General features: G+C 37.7%; 1 protein-coding gene across 15 annotated transcripts in view; it reads left to right on the plus strand.

Annotated features, from left to right (window-relative positions):
- The window catches only part of ELAVL2 (ELAV like RNA binding protein 2), a 167,288-nt gene that overhangs the window by 88,291 nt on the left and 53,542 nt on the right, over positions 1–25,455 (plus strand). For 9 of the 15 annotated variants that reach the window (XM_021708832.1, XM_021708838.1, XM_008050562.2 and 6 more), the window contains one exon: positions 2,332–2,575. In XM_021708832.1, the coding sequence (XP_021564507.1) occupies positions 2,332–2,575 (244 nt within the window). The remainder of the gene's footprint in view (positions 1–2,331; positions 2,576–25,455) is intronic. The other 6 variants (XM_021708834.1, XM_021708836.1, XM_021708833.1 and 3 more) reach the window with 1 other exon arrangement.

Below are 25,455 nucleotides of genomic sequence, written 5' to 3' on the forward strand. Positions count from 1 at the left end.
TTGCCCAGTAACTGTTGAAAGAGTTTGCATTCTGTGAACAGTTGTGTTGAGCCTATCAATGGAATATGCATTATTTGTAAAATATAGCACATTAGTATCATTTTATTCTGAGCAGATGGTCCTATAGCTGAGAGATGCTGTAATTTTCAGTGCACACAGCCTACTGCAGCTGTTCACTTGAATGTTGGCTTAGGAGCTCATTCTTGCCACCTGAACATAGAAATAAATGTGCAATTAAGTGAGGAGTGTTTGTTGTCCTTTCTAAATCCTGCTAATTTCAGTCAATGAACACTTTATATTTCAAATACCATCCTATTAGTCCGAATCTCACATTTGGGGCTCTCATAGTTTCTCCACATACCCTAACTTTTGAATAGTGATTTGTTTTAATTGGCCTTGGTCACTTTCATCTTGTAGCTCATTGTTTTCATAACTGCTGGGCAAAGGCTAACCCTACAAGAATTTTGCTGTGGAAAGAGTGATCCACAGCTAATAATCTACAAACTGGAACAGTTATGCTTCATTAGGGAATTTGAAAATTCACTTCTCAGTTTCAAATAGATTTGTTAATTATAATACCCGTATCTTGAACTATTTCATATTTTTTTCATACAGACTTGGCAAAGGTTTCTTTATTTTTCTTTATCCTCCTAAGTATTCCCTGAGAATACTTACCTGAGCAAAGTAGCTTTCAGCTTGTAGAATGAATTATCCATTTCTTTTGAAAGCAAATTAAGTCATGGATGGGTTACAGGTTGTTTGATATTTCGAAGCTATTCTGAATTTTGCCTCTTGTTTTTTAATTTTTAAAAATGATGACAGCAGTGATTCTTGTCTAGTCTGACCAGTCTCAGTCTGGTTAGTTGACCAGTCTCAGTCTGTCCTTTGCTGTCTTAAAACATCTCTTGGCAGTGGAGATTTCTTCCTGTATGTTTATCTGCTGATAGACCCTTTTATTTTTCTTAGGCAACATGCTTTTTAAAAGATAGTTTTTTCTCTTGTAACCCTCCCTCTTTCCCTTTACTTTGCCTAAAATTCTTTGCCTTTTCTATATACAAAAGCTTCCCTAAAACTAGCATCCCATCAGTTCAGAATTATCAGTTTTGAGAAGTAGTTCTTTGTGGAGCTGAGAGATGTATTGTCTGAAATGTGAGGATAATCCTTTCAGTGCTGCTTTGATTTTTGGATTCCCCCACAGTCTTGGCTGTCCAAAGTTAGATAGTTATTGGAAAATGCGGGTCTGTGGTTTGTGATTGTTTGTTCAACAAGGATAGGATTGGTTTTTAGAAAACTGAATCCAAAATTGGCTTAATAAGTGATTTTTAGAGTAGCCTGAATGATTTGAGGCCATTTTCCCCAATACTGCTATTTATCTGGTGTTTGGATAACTCACTGCATTTTCAACAGGCTTATGTGCTCAAATGAAAATTCCTTGGGCTGGTCTGTTTGCAAAAGTTGATATATTTACATTGTCGTTTTGGTGGGCTGGGTAGTTTTTTTTGTTTGTTTGTTTTTTCCTTCCTTAAAATCAGAGTTAAGGCAAAATACCATATTTAGTTGTTTGGGGATTTTATTTTGATATTGTAGATCAGTTGTCTTGTTGGTGATCTTTAGCTGTCAAGGTTGACAAGAATGGCCTATTAGATTCTTCCAGGTAGACAAAGTATTCATAGCTTCATTCCAAAGTTATTCTACAAATCCTTTTTACTCCCTAACATATATATATTTCTTACCATTGGTAGAGAGACAAGATATTGTCAATCAAAAACATTTTCAATATGTAACCAAAACAGTACATGTTGACAATTTTATATTTTTTAAAGTACTTACTCCTTGATTTTTAAGTTAATGGATGTCTGTCAGTTTGAGAATATTGAAACTCTTAGACTAAGTGAAAAAATCTCTTTATAGAGTTAGGTAGGTCATCTTTTGATTTGTTTGGTAGCATGTTAAGTGCTTTTATTTTCTAGTATGATTTTTAGTAAGGGTTCAATTCTGTGCCCTTTAGTACTAACTTTCCTCATCTGTGGACACTAGAGGTGAGTAAGGGTATGTGAGTAGACCCAGAATGTAATTTTAGAAAATATTTCAGATTCAAATTGTGCTTATGTGCATGTATGGAATATGTATATGAAAGTATAATTTTAATCTTAAGTTGAATAGATTACTATGAAATAAAAATTAGTGTAGGTGTTATACTTTTTGTTGGAGCATTTTTGTGATTTCAGCAGAATGACTTGTGTTTAGTGACAAGTGTTTAAATTCCTGGATGGAATCTCTAATAGGTTGTGAAATACGAATTCTGACATTTCTTATTTTCTCTGTTTTTAGCAGGTAATTGCTGCCATGGAAACACAACTGTCTAATGGGCCAACTTGCAATAACACAGCCAATGGTCCAACCACCATAAACAACAACTGCTCGTCACCAGTTGACTCTGGGAACACAGAGGACAGCAAGACCAACTTAATAGTCAACTACCTTCCTCAGAACATGACACAGGAGGAACTAAAGAGTCTTTTTGGGAGCATTGGTGAGATAGAGTCCTGTAAGCTTGTAAGAGACAAAATAACAGGTAAGCAGTTTTATGTAGATGACTAACAGTTCAGGCATTATTTTCTTAAGAAATGAGAAAATAATAACTTTACTAATAAATCATTCATTGCTACAATTTTACACCTCTCAATTTTCTCTGTTCAGCAATATGAACTTAAGGTTTTCTTTTTAAAGCATAAAATATTTTGGGAGCAGTATATATTTTAATAGGACTTTAATATACTCTGAACTGGAAAACATTTGGAAAATCTTTTAAAGGTGTATATTGTGTACAGAAAAAAGGTGTATATCTGGGGTAGGAAGTGTCATGTTAACCTTTATGTTTTTAACTTCCTGAGCATAAATGATTTAGCATTTCAACAGTGAGACTTCAGGATAATATTGTGTTAGAAATAGGAAGAAAACCTCTTAAAATGTTTTTTCCCTTAAATTAGTATAGTCATTTTGGTTACATGTGATAAAGTAAATGGGTAATGTTCACATTGTCAATGTGTGAACTTCTACACTGTTATAATTTGAGTGTAATGCGATCCTGTGTTCTGTTTCTTAACAAGGAAAGGAAGAAGTGGTGTATAAGTATCTCTATTTTCATAAAGATAAGAATGAAAGATTGGACAATTTAGCCTTAATGATGATACATTTTGAATATTATGTAGTTGAAAATCTCCTTAGTATTTTTTAAGATTAAACTAAGTTTTTAGAATAGACCAAAACCTAATTAAGGAACGTGTTCTTGGGATAGAAGGGCTAATGCTTCCCACAGGAGTTGTTTTCAAACACTAAAAATGTATGAAGTTAAGTATAGACAGACCCTATGGATTTTTATGTTAATTACATTTGAGTGATGGTGTATATAAAATTGCTTTATATGACTTATAACCAGAAATACAAAACTGAATATTTGAAGTGAGTAAAGGATACTTAAAAGTGGTATAAAGAGGGAGAGCAGGTGTCTGAATTCTTAACCTAGTCACGTTACCTTGGACAAGTCAGCTCTTGGCTTCAGGTTTCCACTGGCAAAATGAGGTAAATGGCAGAGAAAAAGGGGTCACACTGGGTCATTTCTAAGGCCAATTTTGATTTTTTCTGAGGTATGATACGTTTAGCTGTTTTTTTGAGTTGGAGTCTCACTCTGTCGCCCAGACTGGAGTGCAGTGGCACGCTCCCAGCCACCGCACCCTCGACCTGCTTGGCTCCGGCGATCCCTCTGCCTCAGCCTTCCAAGTAGCTGGAACTATAGGTGCGCGCTACCACGCCCAGCTAGTTTTTGGTTTATTGTAGAGACGAGGTCTTACCAAGTTGCCCAGGTGGTTCTCAAACCCGCGGGCTCAGGCAGTCCACTCTCCTCGGCCTCCCAAAGTGCGGGATTACAGGCTGAGCCACCGAGCCCGGTTTAGCTGTTCTTTTAATCCACACAGCAGAGCTTATTCTCTTCAGGCTCTCCAAGTGAGTTCTCAGAGTCAGCACCTAGACTTGACCTCATAATTATATTTCCTCAAGCTACAGTTTGAGGCTCACAGAGAGAATTTATTAATTGAAATGAAGTAAAAACTAAGCAAAATCTTCTTATTGATCCATATCAAACAATTATTATATTTTAACTAATGTTGCTTAGATGTTCACCATGATATCATTAGGGAGGTGGTTCTGAGCACTGATAATCAAATAGATGAGATATTTTAGGTTCTTTTCCAAAATGAATGTGCTCAGTATATGTGACACTGATCAAGAAACAGTTTTCATTAAGTTGAAAGGGGTAGAGAACAAAAATCTCTTCTTTTTTTATTTTTTTTAGTAAAACATCCATTTTGTGTGTTGACATAATGATAAAATGTGGTAAATGACATACAGGCTATGACATAAATGGTGTGATTTTTAGTGATTTTTAATGGTGACTATCCCTACCATTAAAAAAAAAAAAAAGACCGGGTGTGGTGGTTCATGCCTATAATCTCAGCACTTTGGGAGGTTGAGGTGAGAGGATTTCCTGAGCCCATGGGTTCAAGACCAACCTGGGCAATTTGGTGAGACCTCATCTTTACAATAAATAAAAAAATTAGCCGGGCTTGGTGGCACGTGTGCCTGTAGTTCCAGCTACTTGGAAGGCTGAGAAGGGAAGATCGCCTGAGCACAGCAGGATGAGGCTGAGGTGCCCATGACCATGCCACTGCTCTCCAGCATGGGTGACAGAGTGAGACTCCAACTCAAAACAAACAAACAGACAAACAAAACAGATGCTTGAACAGATGCTAAAAGTCACATTTTGTTGTGATACTATTATGAAACAATGCATGATCATAAGATGAAGATATTAAGTCATACATCTTTGTATTAGGCATTTGACATAGGAAACATCTTACAGATTTTCAAGTCTCATCTCTGATCAGTCTTGAATTATCTTAATCTTTTGTAAATCTTTTACTAGAGCTGTTTTGTAGGAAAGTGGAATAGATTTTTTGAGTTCTACGTCTTCACATCCTTTGCCTCTCTGGCTTTAGTGTGGTAGACTGAGGTAATAGAATCACAGCACATGAGTACTCTGAAATACACGGCCAGATACTGAAAAACTGCGTTAATATTTGTGGTTTATTTTTTCACTGTCCTGCACCCATTGTCTTTTCAGTGGCTGGGATAGAGTGGGTATAAAGGAGATTTCCACTGTGGTAACATTTTTATGAAGATTATTTGGTAAGCAAGTGGAGTACTCCAAAAATTCTATGGTGGGCACGAGTATCTTTTTTTTTTGAGTAGTTTGAGTAGAATTGGTGGTAGCTCTATTTTTAATTTTTTGAGAAACCTCTGTACTGTTTTTCACAGTGCCTATGTTAATTTTCATTCCGTCTAATAGTGTATAAAATCGAAAGATGTTTTCTAACCCTTATTTCATTAGGTAGTCATAATTATTCCTCAAAATAAGTGTTTGATAGGTTGGAGATATGCTGCACTCTGGAGTTCTCTAACATCTATGGTACAGATCATCAGCATATTAAAAACTATGAAAAATTCAGCAGCCTTATTTGATCACAGAACCTATTTGAGGGGCCTATCTTCCTGACACTGGATTTCCATTGAACTTGTTGCTATAAAAGCTTTTGAAATAATTTGTTAACTAAATATCATATTGTTTAATCTGAAATTCTTTCTTAACTTGTTCACATCAGTAAAATAGTGTGGTTCATAAAATGAACAGATGTGATAATGAAGTATAAATTAATCTGAATACAAGGCACCTCTGTATCTGGTGATCCTGTTTTGATTTGGCCCGCTGACATTCATAATATGGGTTAGAATGGCTTTCAGAAGGGTCTCACTTATTTGGCTTCGAGGGCCTTAGGATTTTTTAAATTCTTTTTTTTTTTTTTTTTTTTTGAGTTGGAGTCTCACTGTGTCGCCCCAGACTTGAGTGCAGTGGCCGCTCTTGGCCACTGCAGCCCCGACCTGCTGGGCTCTGGCGATCCTTCCGCCTCAGCCTTCCAAATAGCTGAAATTACAGGCGCGTGCTGCCACGCCTGGCTAATTTTTGATTTTTATTGTAGAGATGAGGGCTCACCAAGTTGCCTAGGCGGGTCTCGAACCCGTGGCCTCAGGCAATCCACTCACCTCAGCCTCCCAAAGCTCGGGATTACAGACTGAGCCACCGAGCCTGGCTGGATTTTTTAAATTCTGAGTTTCTTAGTAAACATTTGTTTTGAGTAAAATAGTCTAGTACATGATAACTATCTAAAACTGGGTTCTGAATGGTTGTACTTTGAAAAGTAGGCATACTTTCTAAGAAGTGCTGTTAACATATCTCTAGAAAAGTTTTGAAAGAATTGTGGAGACTTGGACCTTGCCCTGTTCTCTTCAGCAGTACCCATCTTGTGCAGTTTTTGAGTACACATTTTAGGGACAGGCCAGAGTTCTCTGGCCCCCTCTAGTTATCCAACTTGTTCTACCTCCTGGGTAGCAGTTGGGCCGATTTTTAAAAACATTTTTTACGTATTTTTTGTAGAGATAGGCTCTCGCCATCTTCCTCTCTTGGCCTCGCAAAGTATTGGGATTATAGGTGTGAACGACTGTGCCTGGTTTGTGGGCCAGATTTTTGTATTCTGATTTTGTAGGAGCAAGAGCATTAATAGAGTTATAAGAAAACTTAAGTCACTTTTCAGGAAGAAGATGCGAAAACTCCCTTTTCTTAAATCTTACTTAATGCTGAATTAGGAAACTGTCTCTCAGGTACAAAATTACTTAAGAAAGTGTGCCTCTTTCCTAAGTCCTTGAAGAGAGAGAAAATATATCATTTTTAGACTATGTCCCTGTTAGCAAATTAATGTCATTATTTTGATAGAGTGAGGATTAAGGAAGTATATTAAGAAATGTCTTCAGTAGCAAATACAGTAATCTTCTCTCTAGCCTGAGTCCTATTTATTATGTTGTTTGTCAGGCCCTGTCTTTGGGCTCCTGCCCAGCTTTATATTTCAGCCTGTTTCCTATCTCTAGGCATTCAACATGAGAAGCGACTGCTGCTTATACAGCTTAGCTGACGTTGGTCCATCCCTTTGAGTTCTTAAATGCACTTCAGAGACCTTGACACCTGCTGATGCTGCATTCTAGAGGAGTGAAATGGATTTTATGATGCAAGGGAAGGATAATAGAGCATTTTAGTCAGAAAAGTCCTAGAGGTGACCTTAGCCAAACCTCTTCCTTCCATTCCCCAAAGTCACAGGTGATGAGAGGCCCAGGTTTGTGAAATGACTAGTCCAAGGCCATCCAGCTATTAAGTGGTATAGAGCAGGGACCAGAATTTGGATTTTCTGATTCTTTACCTGAATGGTTATTCCTTACCTCTTTTTGGAGGCAAGAACGCTTGCTTAAAAAATTAAGCACAGAACCAACTGATGAATATATAGGGAGATATGTGAGTTATGAGTATGTCTTCTGGATAGGGAATGGAAGATTTTTGAGAGTCAAAGAACATAGGGACGTACAAAATGAACAAGCACATGAATGCTTCTCTAGAAACATTATAATCTATGCTTGTGCAGTAGTTCCCAGATCTTGCTACACATCTTCACCCAAAGGAGTTTTAAAAAATACAGATTCTTGAAGCTTTAGGAATCTTGTTAGAGAGCTTGACTTTGAAGCCCAAGAAGTTTTGGCAGTCATAGTCTCTTTTGAGGTATGGTCACTAGGTTACCCGCATTGCAGTCATTTGTGAAGATTGCCAGAAGTGCGTATTCCTGAGCTGGGTCTAGACTTGAGCTGAGTCAGAAGGTCTGTAAGTGGGCCTGGAATTTTCTAGTTAGCAAGGAGTTAGTTATTTGTGTCTTTTCGTGAATATTTTGCAAGGATATGGAACCAGGGATTTCCAAGTTTACCTGAATTGTGGCTTTGAGGATGGATGGGAGAGGTGTTGCAATGGCATTACTCCTAATTCTTTGGCAAGCTTAAGTTTTAAATGCTGTCGCCTCTTTGGCCTTGGTCTCTGAATTAATTCCTGGGGTTCAGGACTAGAGATACTGAGTTTAAGTCCCTAGGCTGTGTCTTTAGTGAACCCCTGATCTGTTCCTGAAAGTGTGTGTATAAGAATTAATTTTTTGAAACGCCAGTGTTAATTGGTCTGTCACTGTTATTTTTCCTTTCTTCTAAAAGAAGGGCTAGAGAAGTATAGTTAGCTGAAGATCTCAGGTAATATGTTGTTTTATGTTGGTGTGATGCTTTACTCTATGAATTGTTTGTGGTAGGTCCTGGCCTCACCCCATCAGCTGCCAACTAGAAGTGTTCAGACCAAAGGGAAAAAGCAAAACCAATACTGACAAACAGATATAATAAACTCCAGGGACCCAGGGAGATGTTGATTACCTTTAAATAGATGTTGGTTACCTTGCATGGTAAGGATGCCCTCCACATGCCTTAGGGCTAGTATAGTGAAATTATTATTTTTTTTTTGAGTTGGAGTCTCACTCTGTCGCCAGACTGGAGTGCAGTGGCCGCTCCCGGCCACCGCAGCCTCGACCTGCTGGGCTCCGGCGATCCTTCCACCTCAGCCTTCCAAGTAGCCGGAATTACAGGCATGCGCTCCCACGCCCGGCTAATTTTTTGATTTATTGTAGAGATGAGGTCTCGCTGCCCAGGTGGGTCTCGAACCCACGGGCTCAGGCAGTCCACTCACCTCAGCCTCTCAAAGGCGCGGGATTACAGGCTGAGCCACCGAGCCCGGCTCAAACTTTATTTTAATGGCATAGGATTCTCCCCTTCTTTGTAAATAAATATAGTGTTAGCTTTCAGGAGCTAAGATAAGTGGTATTTTATTAGTTTAATGTGAATCTTCAAATTTAATAGGACTTATTTCCTGTGATGGAATCAATTACAGTGAATAGAAGACTGTTTTGATGAACATTCATTTGAAAATGTGGTTCTGAGCCAGGCAGAAGGATCGCCGGAGCCCAGTAGGCGAGGCTGCGGTGGCCGGGAGCGGCCACTGCACTCCAGTCTGGGTAACCAAGTGAGACTCCAACTCAAAAAAAAAAAAGAAAAAAAAAAGGGAGATGTGGTTCTGTGTGTCAGTTAGAATCTTATGGTCAGCCTGTGAGATGTCCAAGAGATGAAGAGTTCTGATTCTTTGCAGACAAGTAGTTAATACAGATGCTTGGGTGGGTGGGGGCAGTTTAATAAACATCTCACTTTGCAGACTCTGTATTCAATTTAATTAGAAAGATGGCAGAAAGGCTGTGTGTTTTTCCAGGTCTGCAGGAAACGAGATAATTTGACTGCACAGGGGTAAATGCTTCGGTGGTTCCTAGTAATGTTAACTGAGTAACACAGTACACTTGAACGTTATTTTTAGATTTTAGTAGCTAAATTTGTATAAAATGAAATTTGCATCAAGTTTGTAGAGTCCCTGATGCATTTTTGCAACATCTTTAATAGATAAAAGGCAATGGAGACACTTGATTTGCATCTTTATTACTATATCTTAAACCTAATTATTTTTTCATCATATCTTTTTCTTTGCTAAGGTCATGGCTAAATCAGTCATTTAAAACATTTGATAATAGCACTATAGAAGCTTTTTTAAAAATTCTGCAGAAGTAATTTGAAATGTGTTCTTGGTTCATTTTTCACTTGTACCTGGGTGTTTTCATAGAGCAGTGTTCAGTGTCAATATTGGTTAGTTTAGATGAAATATTTCAAGATGTTGAAACTAGAAATGTATAAAATTTTAAGACATCAAATATAGTTTCTTTTTTACATTATCAAAGAGGAGAAAAATTTTTTAACCCCTTATGTTTAGTACCTAGGGATTTGCAAATTATTTGGAAAAAAGGTATGCACTTTTCATTAATATTTTACATTCTTGGGAATTGAAGATGTGGTTTATATTTGGGGGTTTACATGTCATTTAAACAAAAGAAAGATTTAGACTTTGAGGGGTGATAAGTTGAGTATAAGCTACCAGGAAATATATGAGGGAAACTAATGACTTATAGGGTTACATTAGCAAGGTCTGTTTATGCATACTCATCTTGATGTCCACTCTGTCTCCAGTTAATGAGTCAATTTCCTCTCACTGATACAGGACAGAGGACTACCACCTTTGCATGGAAAGTTTATGCTCTGCTTGTAGGCAGAAAATGGGAGAGGAGAGAACTCTTCTTGTATCTGTTGATTCTCATATGCCTTCATCTTAAAATAATGCTTAAACCAAAGTGGAATATTTTGGGGTGGCATTTTCTGGACCTCTTCACCATGCAGTACATTAACTCCCAATTAAACTTAAACAGAAAAGCTGCTTATTTGGATGTCATGTGGTAATGAAGCCTTTAATGACTAGTTACTGGACAGAGAAAACATCTATTGTGAAGATGCAAAAGTTTGAAACAATACTGTTCCTGATTAATTTGTAAATCATATGAATTTTCATTTCTTTTCTCTGATTTCCTGATGTTGATATGTGTTCCTTTTTTTTTTTCTTTTAGAAGAAAACGTTAAAAAGTATGTGCAGCTCCTTGGAGCCAGTTACACAGTTTTCTAGTAGATTTTTAGAATGCTTACTTTCCGGGAAAATGATTGAACCTGTGGCGTAAATGAGTTTTAGGAGTTAATGATTTTGTGTTTCTTGGCCCTTGTCACTGGAACTTCTAGAATAACTGGTTTTATCTTACCAGTAGATGAGGAACATAGTCTTTGGTACCTTTGTTAATGTAGTCACATTCATAGAAAATAATAATACAGTTGAAGCTTTCTTGTAAAGATTTGCCTTCTTATAACTTATCAAGGTATTGTGCATATGTGTGCTGTTTGCTATTCCAGAGCTCTCTTTTGGTAGTCTTTGTTCACTTTTACATCAGAAGATAGGTGATATAGGATAGAAGCCACTCTAAATGTATTTTACGTGCCTGTCATAGTACTGATGGAAAAAGGGAGATGAGAAAGAAGACGGTGAACTAAAATGAGAGAAGGTAAAAAACAAATTTTGATACAGGATTTGTTGCTTCTTTTTGTAATCTGTATAGTATTAAAATTCTATTTCTCTTCTGTTACGAAATTAACTTATCTTCTCCTCATCCCCCATTTTTATGATACATAGTACAAGGTCAACCTGTTTTTGACAGTTTCACTACCACGTATCTATTATACTACTTCAGTATCCACTTTTTTTTGGTAAACTTTCTGTCTAAATTCTGAGTAGAGAAAAGCACTTTTATTTTGTATGTATTGGAACATTTCCTTTCAAATATTCCTGAATTTACCAACTTCTTTTGAGCTTGTTCTAAGTTAATTGACTTTCAGCTGAGTACACTGCTGCTACTGAATGTTGAGAGCTGTGGAAACCCTGAGAGCGTGCCTTTCCAGCTAAAAAGGTCAACTTTAACAGATATTTTCTGGCATTTTACTTGAGTGTAGTTTGATTTGTCAGGTCTATACAGTGGCTTAATTAGCATGTTTTACTCCTTAAGGTATTTGCTTTGGCTCTTTAAAGTTTTAGAATGTCAATATTTCGACACCCTTGGATGTCCCTTTTGTTGGTGATAGTAAATGTAATCAAATAGTTTTTGAGGGGCTGTAAGCCAGGGCTGCATTGGCTGCTCTCCCAAGCTTTTTGTGAAGACACAACTCCTCAGTTAACACTGTCTTTTGGGGCCCTACATACTCAGTAATCGCTTATACTGTATTCAACATCTTTAGCTAGTTGAGGGTTGTTTGTTCTATTAGGTTGATGTTTAAGTTCATAGCATTTGCTTTTGGCATTGCAACAGTACAGTGTTGGGAGTTTGTTCATCATTTGTTATACGGGGTAACAATATGGTGTTTGTGAATATGCCTTGCATTTTTCAGATTTAAAGAAAGTTAGTACTATTTGTGGGCTAAAGAAGATGGAGTGTCAAGTGGAAAAGAATGCTTTCGACATATTCTTCTGTTTGAGTTTAACAGGAGTAAAGGTAGTGGAGGTGACTCGAAACATTTGTGCTGTGGGAAGAAGGCTATTGGGGAAAGCACGGCAAGAAAATGGTTTTATCATTTCAAAGAGGGCCACTTGAACCTGAATAATTCTCCATATTCAGATGCTTTAATCCACAATGATCCATGTCAGTCAACCTGAGAATTGGTAAATGAACTGTGATCAGCTAACCCTTGTGTGACGTTTGTATTCCATGGGCAAGACAAAAATAGTATGAACTTGTGTATCAACCCAATGTAGTCTAAATTGGAACAAAGATTCTCACTTCATACCTTATGCCTTCTTCAAAGGGGGAAAAACGCAAGATGGCAGTATTTAAGCTGTGTTAATAAGAGTTTCTTATTGTCGTGTGAAGTGGACGTGAATGCATTGGTAGCAGAATTTACCCAACCCTTGTATACACTAGAGTTGTTATTCACTTAGTTTAGGAACAAGTTCTTGGGATTAGCATAGAAACAGAATGCCAGTTGCCTCCTCTCTTGCTAGAACGGTGGCCTAATTAGCACCTAATTTTAGAGGTTTTAAACTAGAAAGAACATTATTATATTTTGGGTTCAAATCCCAGCCTCACCACTTAATTTGTGTTGGGGGTTTACATGAGGTGTTTGATTCTGAACTTCAGTTTCTTCTGTAAAGTACCTAGCACACAGAGGCTCTCTCTGTCTCTCTTGTCTTTTTTATTAGTTAATATTCGTTCAGTTGCAGGCATTTTTTTCCCATGGGTAAACCGAATTTTGAAAAATATCTTTTAAGTGTATCTGTTGTCTGAGAATTTTTAGTTTCTCATGATGTTTGAAGAATGCAGAGCTAATACTCTATCCTTTGCTATGTTGGTAATTTGACCAACATAATTGATTTCCTAGGGGTAGAACAAAGTAGGAATAGGAAGTACAAGACAGGACTTGGGAGCCCAGAAAAATGATTAATGGTATTACACCAGCCTTTATGAACTAGAGCACTGGAGTGTGGAGTTATTGCCCTATGTGGTATTGTGTGAATGTTATTCAGAATGAATTAGCTTGACTTAAAATATGAAGGCACTCTTAGCTGAACTTCCCCAATGGACTATTACTGGACTGGAAGGTCAGCAAGTTGTTAAATTGAGCCATGAAATATTGGTTAGATAAAAACTAACTGTGGCTTATTTTTTGCTTTTATTGACATCGTCTTCCTTAAGGTGAATATCCCTTTTACGTAAGTTGCAAATATTATTACTAAATATTCTCTTTTCATCAAATAAGATGTTCAAGTAGAGATACAGAAATTTGTGTTTTTGGATGTTAAGAGGCCTAGTATTCCTGCAGTGTTAGCAGATCAGAGTACTTAGGAAAAAAAATCGCTATCCCTTTGTTTTCTGTTGAAATATTCATTGAAAACATTTAAAGCATTGCTTCATTCATTCATCACAGACTTTACAGATTTCAGTTTGTGTGTGTGTGGGGGGGCAGTTTCCATGAGGGAATGGTTAACTTAGCAGATGCAATTTTACATCTTGTTTTCCTTTTTTTGTTAAATCCTTATGCATATTGTGAATTAGAGTTTATTTTTAGCTCTTAATGAGTTCTTTTCTCATCATTGTACTTTTTGTTGGAACTCTGTTTTGTACATACTGCTTTGATTTTGAAGGGAGAGTGTATGGCTCACAAGTCCTCTATTCACTCCCCCACCCTCTGCCTCCACCTCAACTAAAATTTACATTTCTTGGTGTGAGGGATGATAGGCTTGATTATTTATTACCTTGTAGAGTACATGTGATGATACCCTTGACTCTTCACAACCTGTTTGACCTTTGGACTTTATCTTGAGAAGTCAAATCCTCCTTTTAAAGTAAGAAGTAAGATAGGCATAGCTGCATGTAAACCAGTAAGTCAGGATTATTGCATTGTTTTGAAGGTCATTGGAGCCTGAGAAAGCAGTTTTATTTCCTCACATTTTGATGCTTTAAATCCAGTCTTAAGAAGTCATTGGTCATTAACACAGTAGCCTCCAAGTATGTCATCTTATGAATCCTTTTTCCTAACCCTGGTGGTAGTCCATCTTTTATACCACTAAAATTAATTGTAGTTTGCTCTTAGTCTACTTTAAAATATATCTAAACAATTTGAACAGAAATTAGAGATAGATTATCATCTGCCAAATCGACTAACATCTCTTCATGTATAAAATAAGGGAGCTCTCCTAAATGATTTCCCAAATCCTATCTCTTAAATTCTGTGACCTTTTTTCTTTTGTGAACCCGAATATTAGGTTAGCTCTTTTAAACAGTGCCAAGTGATTTTGCCATGTATGATGTAGACAGCATATTACCTTTGCAAGCAGAATGATTTGGGATCAAATAGCTTAAAATCTCAGAATATTCAACCAGGTTTGTTTTTAGACCCTTATATTCTTAGTATTTCTGGGCCTTCTTTTCACAGTTAATACCTTTATTCATTGCACAATAGAATTAAAGTACAGAATTGGTAATACTGATTTGTTTTTGTGTTTTATATCAATATATTCCTTTTTGTAAGTGCTGGAAATCGGGAGACTTTGCAAAAAAGGCATGATAGTATTCATTTATATCCTCAGTTCCAGAACATTCAAAGCTAGTCCTGATGTTCTGTTTAAAAGCTGAAAGTGGAATCTTCTGGGACTAGATTTTAAGTATATTTGAGATTTCCATTCTCTGAATGATTATGGAAAACAATATATTTGGATATAGCCATCAGTGGGAGGGTGTCTATTCTTTCCTGGCTTCTGGAGATAGAAAGATAGATAGATAGTCAGTCAGTCAGTCAGATAGTCTTTTCTCTTGTTCTTGAGGGGTGGGATATTGCAGATAGACCTAAGTTAGTTTAGTGCACGTAGATCTTAAGTAATTTTGGATATTGATAATAGGCACCAAAAAAGGAGGAGTGAGGCTTAGCTCTACAGGCTATAATGAAAGGGGGTCCCAGGCCAGATCCTGTCACACACCTATGAAGACATCTAGCAGGCAGGCCCAAAGTGGTTGATAAACCTGTTCTGAAAGCTTGGTGTAATAAAGTACCAGTTCTCTGTTCTTTTTTAGCTGTTTTTAAACACACCTTATATAAAATGCTCACTTGAGACCGACAACATCTCACATGTGGGGGTTTTGCACCCCTACTTTGCATTTTGCAGAAAGGAATTTCTTTAAACAAAGACTGGAACCTAGGAACATTTAGTATTTAGAGGTTCTAGCCATAGGATGGAAACACCTTGGATTAAGCCATCTTATATTCTTGTCTCCTGTTTATACAAGGGTGGGTAATATCTCTAATTTAGTGCATCTACATATCTTGAAATCTTTCATTTTACTAATAAGACCCCATTTCTTATACTCATTATACTAATTAACAAATAACTAGCTTACAGAACAAAAACTTGTTTTGACACGTGAATTCGCAAGGAATTGGCAAGTAGGTAGGCTTATACTAGTCACTTTTGGATTTTGTATTTCTTGTGTTATGCTAGTTAACTACTTCATTGATGATAGTATGTTAAGTGACCACCCAGAATTTACAGTTACACTGCTGATGTACACATATCGTCATCACACTGGTTCATAACAAGTTAAAAAACACTTAATGTGGTAAAATACATTTACCATTTAAATCCAAGTGTACAGTTCAGCAGCATTAAGCACATTCACAATGTTGCACAGCCATCACCATTATCCATTTCCAGAACCTTTTCATCATTCCAAACAGAAGCTCTGTAACCATTAAACATTAACTGCCCACCTCCTTCTCCAAGCATAGCCATTTTTGCTTAGACTGATATGCTCCTTCTCCAACCTTTGGTAGCCATCATAACTTTGCCTCCATGATTTTGCCTGTTCTAGATACCTTTTATAAGTGAAATCATGGAATTCTTGATTTACCAAATACTTTGAATCTAGCACAGGTTAGACATAGATAGGTATATTTCCAATAGGCAGATTTTAGGAAGGGATCAGACATTTTACTGCAGGCCAGGCTGGCAGTTTATCCCCCTAGTCAAGTCTCCATCAGATGCAAGACAAGGACAGCCCAACCTTTCAATTCATGGTTTAGCATAATAATCTCTAAGAAACTTTCAGGCCCTTGGGCTGGTTGAAGCCATATTGAAAACATCTGACAGGTCTCTTGTAGGAAAAACCCCTCCCCTTGTCTCCTCCTGTCTAGCCCACTACCGTGGCAGCAATCATGTGACTAACCCACCCATCTGCTGTTCATCACCCACAGTCAGTACCTGTGCTTACTGCCCCTTCATGATGACACAAAGCAGACCACCACCCAGTCACCTTAATGACCTTGCCCCATCAAAAGGAAGGATTAAAAGGACTCAACCAGGAGCAACCATTCGCCATTGCCAGGCCATGGCGGCCTTTGCCTTGCTAAGCTATGGTCTGGCCATATGCTCTTTGAGCTGTGGCTGTCACCATGTTTCTTAGCTTTGGCTCGCTCCCCTACTTTGGGGAGGTGAATCCCCCCCCCATTTACTTTATAAATAAACTTTATTTTCTAATCTAACTTCTGTGCAATTCTTTGCATCTTTCATGCGGCATCAGGTTGCACACCAGACGCCCATACCCTCAGCGAGCCTGACCTAACATTCTGGAGGCTCCGCTTGGACCCTAACCCCAAAGTATTTAAAAAGTAAATTATAGTGACTGCTTCAGAAGATACTGTTTTTCCCCTCTTGGACTGTAGAATCTTCTGTATATTTTATTTCCTCCACGTGGCTTTAGGGGCCAATCCCTAAAATAAATAGCTTCTTTGTCTTCAAATTTAGTTTTTATCACTTTCCCCATAAAAGAAATACCCAGTAAGATTCCATATTTGTGCAATATTTCATCAGATGGTGACTACTTGCAGGGACTTCATCTTGACCCTTTGCAGTTTTTCAGCCTGGTTCAGACTTGTTTTATTCTTTTGAAAGTTGACTCCAGTTGGGCTTGGTGGCTCAGCCTATAATCCCAGCGCTTTGGGAGGCTGAGGTGAGTGGATTGCCTGAGCCCGCGGGTTTGAGACCCACTTGGGCAACTTGGCAAGACCTCATCTTTACAATAAAATCAGAAATTAGCCGGGCATGGTAGCGCATACCTGTAGTTCCAGCTACTTGGAAGGCTCTGGTGGCTGGGAGTGTGCCACTGCACTCCATCTGGGTGACAGAGTGAGACTCGAACTCAAAAAAAAAAAAAAAGAAAGTTGCCTCCTGTCTTTATCATCCAGCATCGAATGGCAGGCCACCTGGAGAAAGAGACAGTGGCAGAAAGAACCACTCAAGTAGTTCTGCTCCCCAGCAGTCTCCTCTGCCTTCTCACTTTTCTACTTCCTCTTCTCCCAGAGCCTGAACACACAAGTATGAACATCTGTGTGGAGTCTTAGGACACAGGATACTATAAGCATCATCCCCAGACTTCCTTCTCTTTACTTCATCCTCTCCTCTCCTGAGCACCTGATGAGAATCTTGGCAGAACGCCATTCCTTGATAGCAGTCGAAGAGGGGAAAGTAGAAATTCTTCTGTAGTTTTATAAGTTCTTCCATTTTTTTCTCCCTTTTCCCTAGGACTTGTTTCACCCACCTCTAAACCAAAACAAAACACAGAACTCACCAACAAACCCATAGGGCAGGGTCATTTCTTACTTTTAGACCACTGTAACAATTATTGTAGTTAAAGAAGACTTAAGTTACCTTCTGAAGCAACTTTGGGAGACACACTGATACATGTTGAGGTTAGAGGCAGGCGATTTGTGCCCTATTTCTGCCATTGCATTAGTTCACATTCTGTTACTGAGGAGAGAAGTCTTCCTTTAAAATTTTAGGTCTTCTGTCTTGGCCTCCTGCCGTCTCACTTGGCATCAACCAAATGCCTGCTGGCTGCAGGAGCATCATTCCACATTTAGTGACTGTATTTATTTTCAAATGTTGGCTGTTGACAACTGAAAAGCAATTCCCTGCGTTGGGGCTTAAGAAAGTCTCCCCCAGGTTTTGCAGAAGCTTAAAATAATAAAATAAGCATGCTATTCTTCATGGCAAGGACCTTAATTTAAGCTTCATGTAGACTTCTCTTTTTCTCTCTGCCTACTTTGCACCTATATTTGTGGGGAGCTTCCAAAGCCTCTTACTGGGACAAGGAAGATCTAGAGTTGTGAGGTTTTGTCTAGTAATAATGGTATAAAGATGACTCAACTTTAAATAGTTGTTTGACAGCCTTTGTCTAGGTTTTATGAATGTTCTGGAGAATATTAGCTAGTGATGGGTGACTATCTGTTGAAGAGAACCTGTGTCATGAAATACGGTGGTGGTCCCCCCTTATCCACAGTTCCACTTTACAGAGTTTCAGTTACCCAGAGTCATTCATCTGAAAATATTAAATGGAAAATTCCAGAATTAAGCTTTAAGTTACACACCATTTTGACTAGTGGGATAAAATTTTGTGCTTTCTCACCCAGGACGTGAATCATCTTTCTGTCCAGTGTATCCACATTGTAGATGCTCCCTACCTGTTAGTCACTTGGTAGCCGTCTTGGTTAACAGATCGGGGGAAAAAAAAAGCAGATTGTATGTAGAGTCAGTACCATCTGTGGTTTCAGGCATCCACTGAGGGTCTTAGAATGTAACCTCCAAGGATAAACGGAGATTACTATATTCTGCTCATGTAACTTATTGTGTGGTGGAACCTTATGGTTAGTGTGAGGTTTAAGGAATTGTCATACTGTGGAGGAGGATGTAGAATGTTTTAAATTTGTGCTTGTTTTTTTCTTGAGTTAAAAATGTGGGTTGATTCATTAATGATTTGTTGATTAATCTTCTTGGTTAATATTTGATGCAGTCATTTACTTGAACAGATATGAGAGGCAGTTTTTTTCTTATGGAAAAAGTTTTAAGAATGTTCATAGATGTAAGAGAAAATTTTCTCACTCTTTGATTTCATTAGGACTCATCCATATTGGGGAATTCTGTTTCCCAGTATGTGGCTGGTAGGCTAATTCTAGAAGCCAATGAGGAAGGTTCTCCCTGGCTCTAACTGAGTATATGCCAGGAGCTAGTAAGGGATCCAGACAAAGTCAGTTAGGCATTTTCTCTCATGACTAGGCTCTTGAGGAAGTGATAGAAGGAGGAGGTGATGATGGTGACTCACCTTTCTGTTTTGAGGTGGTGGTTTTATTTCCTCCTTCTTAACTCCCTGGAGCCTTGTGCCGCTCTCCTGTTAGTTTTGAAAGCCCTGTGTGCCTCTTTCAGTAAATTCCGTTCTGCTGGTTAGCCAAAGTCAATTGGTATTACTTAGAGTTGAGAACTCCAGTGAAACAGCTTTTATGTAATTCATATTTCTTTTTTGATTGGTGTTTGCTTTTCAACACTCAAAAGTAAGATTATAAATTTTTTGACCTGTAAGAGAGGAGCTTTTGTAATTGCTTAGAAGCCCCTGTTTTGAGCTTGCAATGGCTACTGGTAAAGGAGTTTGTGTCTTTTTTGAGAGGAGTATATTTTGTAAATGAAGTTGTCAGTATCTTTCAAGCAGTTGACTTATATTTGCTTTACAGTGTTAGTGCTGGGGGAAACAAAAAATTTTTTATAATTATGCAAAAATAGGAGCAGGTGCAATGAAGATATTGATATTCCTTCCCAAGTCACCTCTTGTGACTTCTCCCTTTTTTTGATTATGATTCCTGGTCACTACTTTGCTTGTTGAGTGTGAGCAAGAACAATCTGAAGAATGAGAAGAATGTCTGTGATCAAGCAGCGGGTCTTTTGGGGTGTTCCATCTCTAACTTTTAATCTTCAGAGGTCAGTAATGTTTGTTGACTCTCATTGCTTTTAGCAGCTGATGAGAGCCATATATCTTATGGAAAAAAGTCTTGCCTGTGAATGATGGTTGGTTATATTCTCTACCTATTTAGTGGTCATTTAATTAATACTCTTTGGTGTCCAGCCATGTAGGGACAAATGTATGCTTAGAGACCTTAAATTTCTGTGTCCCATGGAGTCAGTGGAATGCATTGTCATTACCAGTTTTTTTGGACAGTCTTCAGTTCTCCTTGAAGAGATTAAAGTCTGGCTTTATCTTTATTTACAGTATGTTTATTCCTAACAAGTAAGTTACTGGTGCAGAATCATAAAATGTAATTTTTGAAAAATCAGTGAATTTCATTCATGTTCTTTCGCTGCAACCTGTTAAGATATTTGTGGAAGCCTGAAAGATTACAATGAAATATCTCTTTGGGTAGCTTTAAGTGAAAAAACAGTGGCAGTTGCGGCAGGGGCATGATCTGGCAGGATATCACCAGGTTTTAGAAGATGATACAGAAAATCTGTGCATGATTCCTTAATTAGGCTATGGATTCGCTATTCAGAAAACAAACTTCCTTTGGAGATTGTAAAAATTACCAAAAGCTCCTGGCCATTTGATATTTATGTGTGTATGTGTATAAGAAATTTTGCTTCATTTTTTACTCCTTGATGAAAATGGCAGAATGCTAATAAGGAAACAGTAACAGTTAGCTTTGTAGGGAATAATAGAATCAAGCATTTTGGGGCAGCAATCAAGAGTGGGAAGTGATTATTATGTCTTAGTGGTAAGATTTAAAGTTTGACTAAACCAGTCATTTGATAAAATTTGATAACAGAGATAGTTATACTGCAACTAACCTTTAGTTTTTTATTTCTGGATTTTCAGCCGAAAGTCTCAAGAATTTTAAGAAAGAGAAGAAATTCTGGGTTAATTTCCATGTCGTAAGAGGGGAAGGAGTAACGTTGTGATGGTTAAGAAGCATAATATAGATAATTGAATTTTTAAACACAAGTTTAATGTAATCTTCCATATTCTGGAAGCTTAAGGAAAACAATGTTTCTCTGCCTTTATTCAAAATAATACTGTTTAGAAGGCAATCAATTTTTATGTGACTTTTTATCTAATCTCAGAGGATATCTGAAGTTTTATACAAGTCACAATATAGCTTTTTAAACATTGTACAAGTTCTACTTCCATTATTGTTAGCACTGGATGCATTTTTGGGGTGCAAGATAAAGAACCCCGAGGTAGTATAGTAGGGTTTTGTGTTAAGATTCATTTCAGTATATACTGTATTTGTTTTTTTGCTTGAGGAAAAAATAAGTTTAGTAACCTAAGTATAAATAGAATAGCTTAATAATGTTGGTGTCAATTAGGGGAACTAGAATAAGTACTTATTTCATAGGTTGTATTATATTTGGGAATAGGACTTTACTAGTAAGTAACCTGGCAGCAAATATAAGATATTTCAATAAAGGAGATTTGTTTATAGCTGTTTGGTCCCTTGCTCTATAAATAGTAAGGAAGAAGTTGTCAGCAATAAAATAGAAAAACTCCCTGACACTAAAGGCTGTTGAACATTGGAATGAGCTGAGAGACTAGTATTTAGTGAAATCTTCCTTTCTTTGAGTGGTATACTTGTAATTGAATACCTAACATTTTATATAATATTCTACAGTGTAGGAAACTTTTTAGTAAGACTGATTGTAACACATGGTTCTGAATTTATTTGTGAAACTTAACAAGGTTAAGGTGGAGATGGTAGAGTCACAGGATGAGTATTAACATCTTTAGCTCTGTCCCCTTTGCCCCCACCCCACCCATGAGATATCATTGAACAGATCTAGGTCTCAAGGTCATAAGGCTTGTTGGTAGGAGGCCTTAAACTCTTAGCCCCCTTTAGGGAATACTTTGTGGTAACAAGATGGTTTTTTTGCCTTTAACTTCAAGTGTGTTTGCCAAGTAGCGGTGTACTGTGGCCTAAATAGCTGAGAAGCTCTGTATAGATGTTACTTCCCACATCAGATGGTCCTTCATATTGTTTAATCTGGTGCCATAAAAACATAGAGCCTTCCTCAAGAGTTAGCATTAGATATGTGAATACGTAAATCGAGTAATTTCAGTAACAGCAGATGAAAGAAATCATCATATTAGAAGTTTTTTTAATGAATTACAATAGAAGTATTCTTGATTATTTCCTTTTGAATAATATCCCTTTTACCTTGCACCCTGCTAAAGGTTTGTGAGATGAAACTGTTAAAGATGCTTGAGATGATAAAATGGTAATAAGTGAGAAATATTATTTTTGTGTTCTTGTTTCATGGTAAAGATATATCTAGAATTAGCAGCAGTGGTTAGGTGTACCAAGTTTCTGAGTATTGATTTAAATATTTCATTTTTAATACACTTTTTAGTCAGAGGTGAAAGACAGGGCTCTGAGTTTCTTCTAGTTCCTTGGGATAGTGCATTTACTATGATGCTGATGTGGATGGTGCTGCGTTACTTATGTGTCCTAATGAGTCATTGTTTAGGCAAAATTTTTAGAATGTGCTTCTTCATCAAAGCATCTGTGTGAATTTCAAATATGAGAGAGAACAATAGCTAATCTTTTCAACTTTTAAATGAGGTGATTTGGGAAGAAATGCTCATGTGTGATGCGAAATGTAGCAATTGGAGGAGCCACACCATTTTGTATTTCTCTTTAGAAGCCATCTGTTAATTGGTGGACAAGTTGCCCTGTGGTCTCAGAGTGGTTTTGCTATAACATAGCTGTCCCTTGGCAAAAACAAAATGGATATTTTTATCTGTCAGGGTACTTCTTTGACTTAATTTGTAGCCATTGTTCTCATCTGACCTATCATAGCCTTTACAACTTTAACCATGTACAACTCAGCTTCCTCTGTAGACTGTGTTCCATTGGGATATTTTTTTTTCTCCCTTTAGTGTTTCAGAGAGAGCTTTCTTGTGGTCCTTGAAGCTGTGTCTGCAGTATTAAAACTAGATTTCTCTGATACTCAACATTTATACACCAACCTGCCCAAACATCATTAGTGTGTTGGGGGGATTTCTCCTAAGTACAAGAATCAGTGCTTTTGTGTGACTATTTTAAGTTTAGGGGAAGGAAAAAAAAATGTTCCTCATTTTGAAAATGTAACTGCCTTTCTTCATTAACTATAAACTAAGCAAAATGTCCTGTACAAAGAGAAGGAAAATCACATGTTATTTATACTTAATCTTTGTGTCACTGGGGACAATGAATGTCCTTTGGAAATTTACTTCCTTTGTCTTGCTAAAAATATCACTAATTTAATTCTGCGCTTTCTTTACAAAATAAAATGAACTAGAGTGGACAGTTGTCTGCAAGTGGAAGTCTTACACATATCACTTTTTACAGATACTTTATGAGCAATACAGATAATATGAAATTATGTTTTTACTTTATTGAGATTTTTTCCTGATTATATGATGTTACCCAGTGTCCCCTTCTTAATGATCCAGCCTCTTTCCCTCCCACTCTTTTTCATCTTTGTTTCTCCATATTATACGTGAAGGACTTACGTATGTGTATGCATTCAGAAGGCATATGTAATCTTGCCATTGTTGCACAAAATGTTAAAATAAGGTTTGTTAAGTAAGTTTCTGCCCACTTTCGGTAGTTATTCACACCTTGTGTCCACTCATAATAGCAGCTTAACTGAGAGAAAAAAAGAATTAATGTGTACCTTTTTACAGCTGTATAAAGGAGGTCTCAGAAAATCATAAGCTTTCCTTGGGGCAGTCATCTTGGGTTTTACTTTATTTTGGAGGTTGGGGTTTATCCATATTTGTAAGTTGTATATGCTGATAGAATATTTGCAGGGCTGCTGGGTTGGTGTGTTGTATTAATATCTGAGTATTAACCTGTGGTTTAAAAAGATTCCTTGCCTTGTTTTTACTTCTTTGTTGTTGTTGTTGAGAAAGTAGGATTTATTGAGAAAACAGGAAAGCTCCCACAGTGGGAGGAGGCCTGAAGGTACGTTATCATGCCAAGGAAGTATAGATGCTCCCAGGGCACAACGGGTTGCGCCTTGGGTTTTAGTCCTCGGCCTTACTCTGGAAGACCCACTGAAGGAACGGCTACCTGGTCTAAAAGTTCAATTTTTGGGAAAAGGAGACTTACGTTGAGTTAGTCATGCTCATTCTGAACCAAGAGTGCATTTGGTGCAGAAGCATAGAGAAAGGGTAGTCTGAGCAAAAGATTTTGTGTGCCTTGAATAGAAGATCTGGGATGGGGTTTATCCAGATAAGAGGTTATTAGCCTTTTAGGATTGAAGCAGTTGGTAGGGACCTGTGAAAGAGGTTGTGGGCTTTTATTCTCTGATGATGATGATTATTACTGTTATTATGGTTAGTTCTCCTAGATCCTACTTTTGTATTCCTCCATGAGTGCTCCCAGCCACCAAGATTAGTGTCCTGTGTCTGTCTCTTCCCTTATTGCATCTCACTGCTTGGTGCATCCTGCAGTTTGACTGCTATAAACCTTCATGTAGGTCAGTCCTGCTCTAAGGGAGGAGGGTCGACTTGCTTGTCTCTAGACAACCACTTTGTTCAGCATGCCTCTGTCCTGACCATCTCCTTTATCCTTCTTCATATATTAGTTCTTCTTCATGCACCTACTTCCTCAGTTTCTCTGTCAAGAAACACTTGATTTTCATCTGTTTTGACACACTAAAGATTTCTCTTTTTCAAGCTGGTCCTGATGAAACCCCAGCGATTAACCTTACGTGTGTTCTGTGTTCATTAGGCACCCACATCTCCGTGTTACCATGGGGTTTTAAATTCTTGAGCATCCTAGACGGCAGAAACCATGTGGTATTGATCCCACCTTCTTTTCCACAGCTACAAAACCATACTATGCGTATGAAAGCATTTTGATGCAATCTGCTGAGATGTGTCTTATGTGGGAGACAGTTTTGGCAGTAGCAAGCATGTTTGGTTTTAGCCATAAGAATTGCTTTCTGAATTTCTGGAAGAGAAGTATGTAAATCAAGGCCCATTTAAAATGAATCTTTTTATAATGCAGATAACTCTCATCTGTTTTGTAATGATGGATTTGTTCTGAGGGCTTAAGCAGTTTGTGCACCTGCAGGATGCCCTTCCCTCCCCCTGGGGGTGGGGGGGCGCTTTTCTTCTATACATATTTCCAGTTCATTTATTTTTTGAAAAAGAGCAAGAAAAAAATACAGGTATATTTGAGGATTATAAATACTCTGATGGGAAAATTGTAGACTTTGGATGCACAGGATTTGCCTTGAGTAATTCCCACACTTGGCCAAAGGTAATGAAGTGTGCCCTGGAAAAGACTGAGTTTAGAAAGGTCAACCTAGCTTCAAACCTGTCATTGACCACCGAACCATGTGCCTTTGAGCAAGTTACTAGCATTTCTGAACCTCCAAATTTATATCTGTAAAATGGGTACAGATGTGTCTGCATGGAATTTTGTTTTGAGAGTTATATATGATGATACATGTAATGTGAGGATCCCAAGTTCTTGATAGTAATTTATAGGCAGCTGTACTGTTGGCTTCCAGGCAGCTAGATATATGCATTAAGGGGCAGTAGCAAAGGACTTACCTCTGCAAACTTACTGACCTGTTCACACTGGAAGGTTTGGGCTGGTGAGCCTTTAACTTTT

Source organism: Carlito syrichta, unplaced genomic scaffold (assembly GCF_000164805.1).
Source record: "Carlito syrichta isolate Samal-C Ts95f unplaced genomic scaffold, Tarsius_syrichta-2.0.1 Scaffold151160, whole genome shotgun sequence".
In the NCBI taxonomy this organism is placed as follows: domain Eukaryota; kingdom Metazoa; phylum Chordata; class Mammalia; order Primates; family Tarsiidae; genus Carlito; species Carlito syrichta.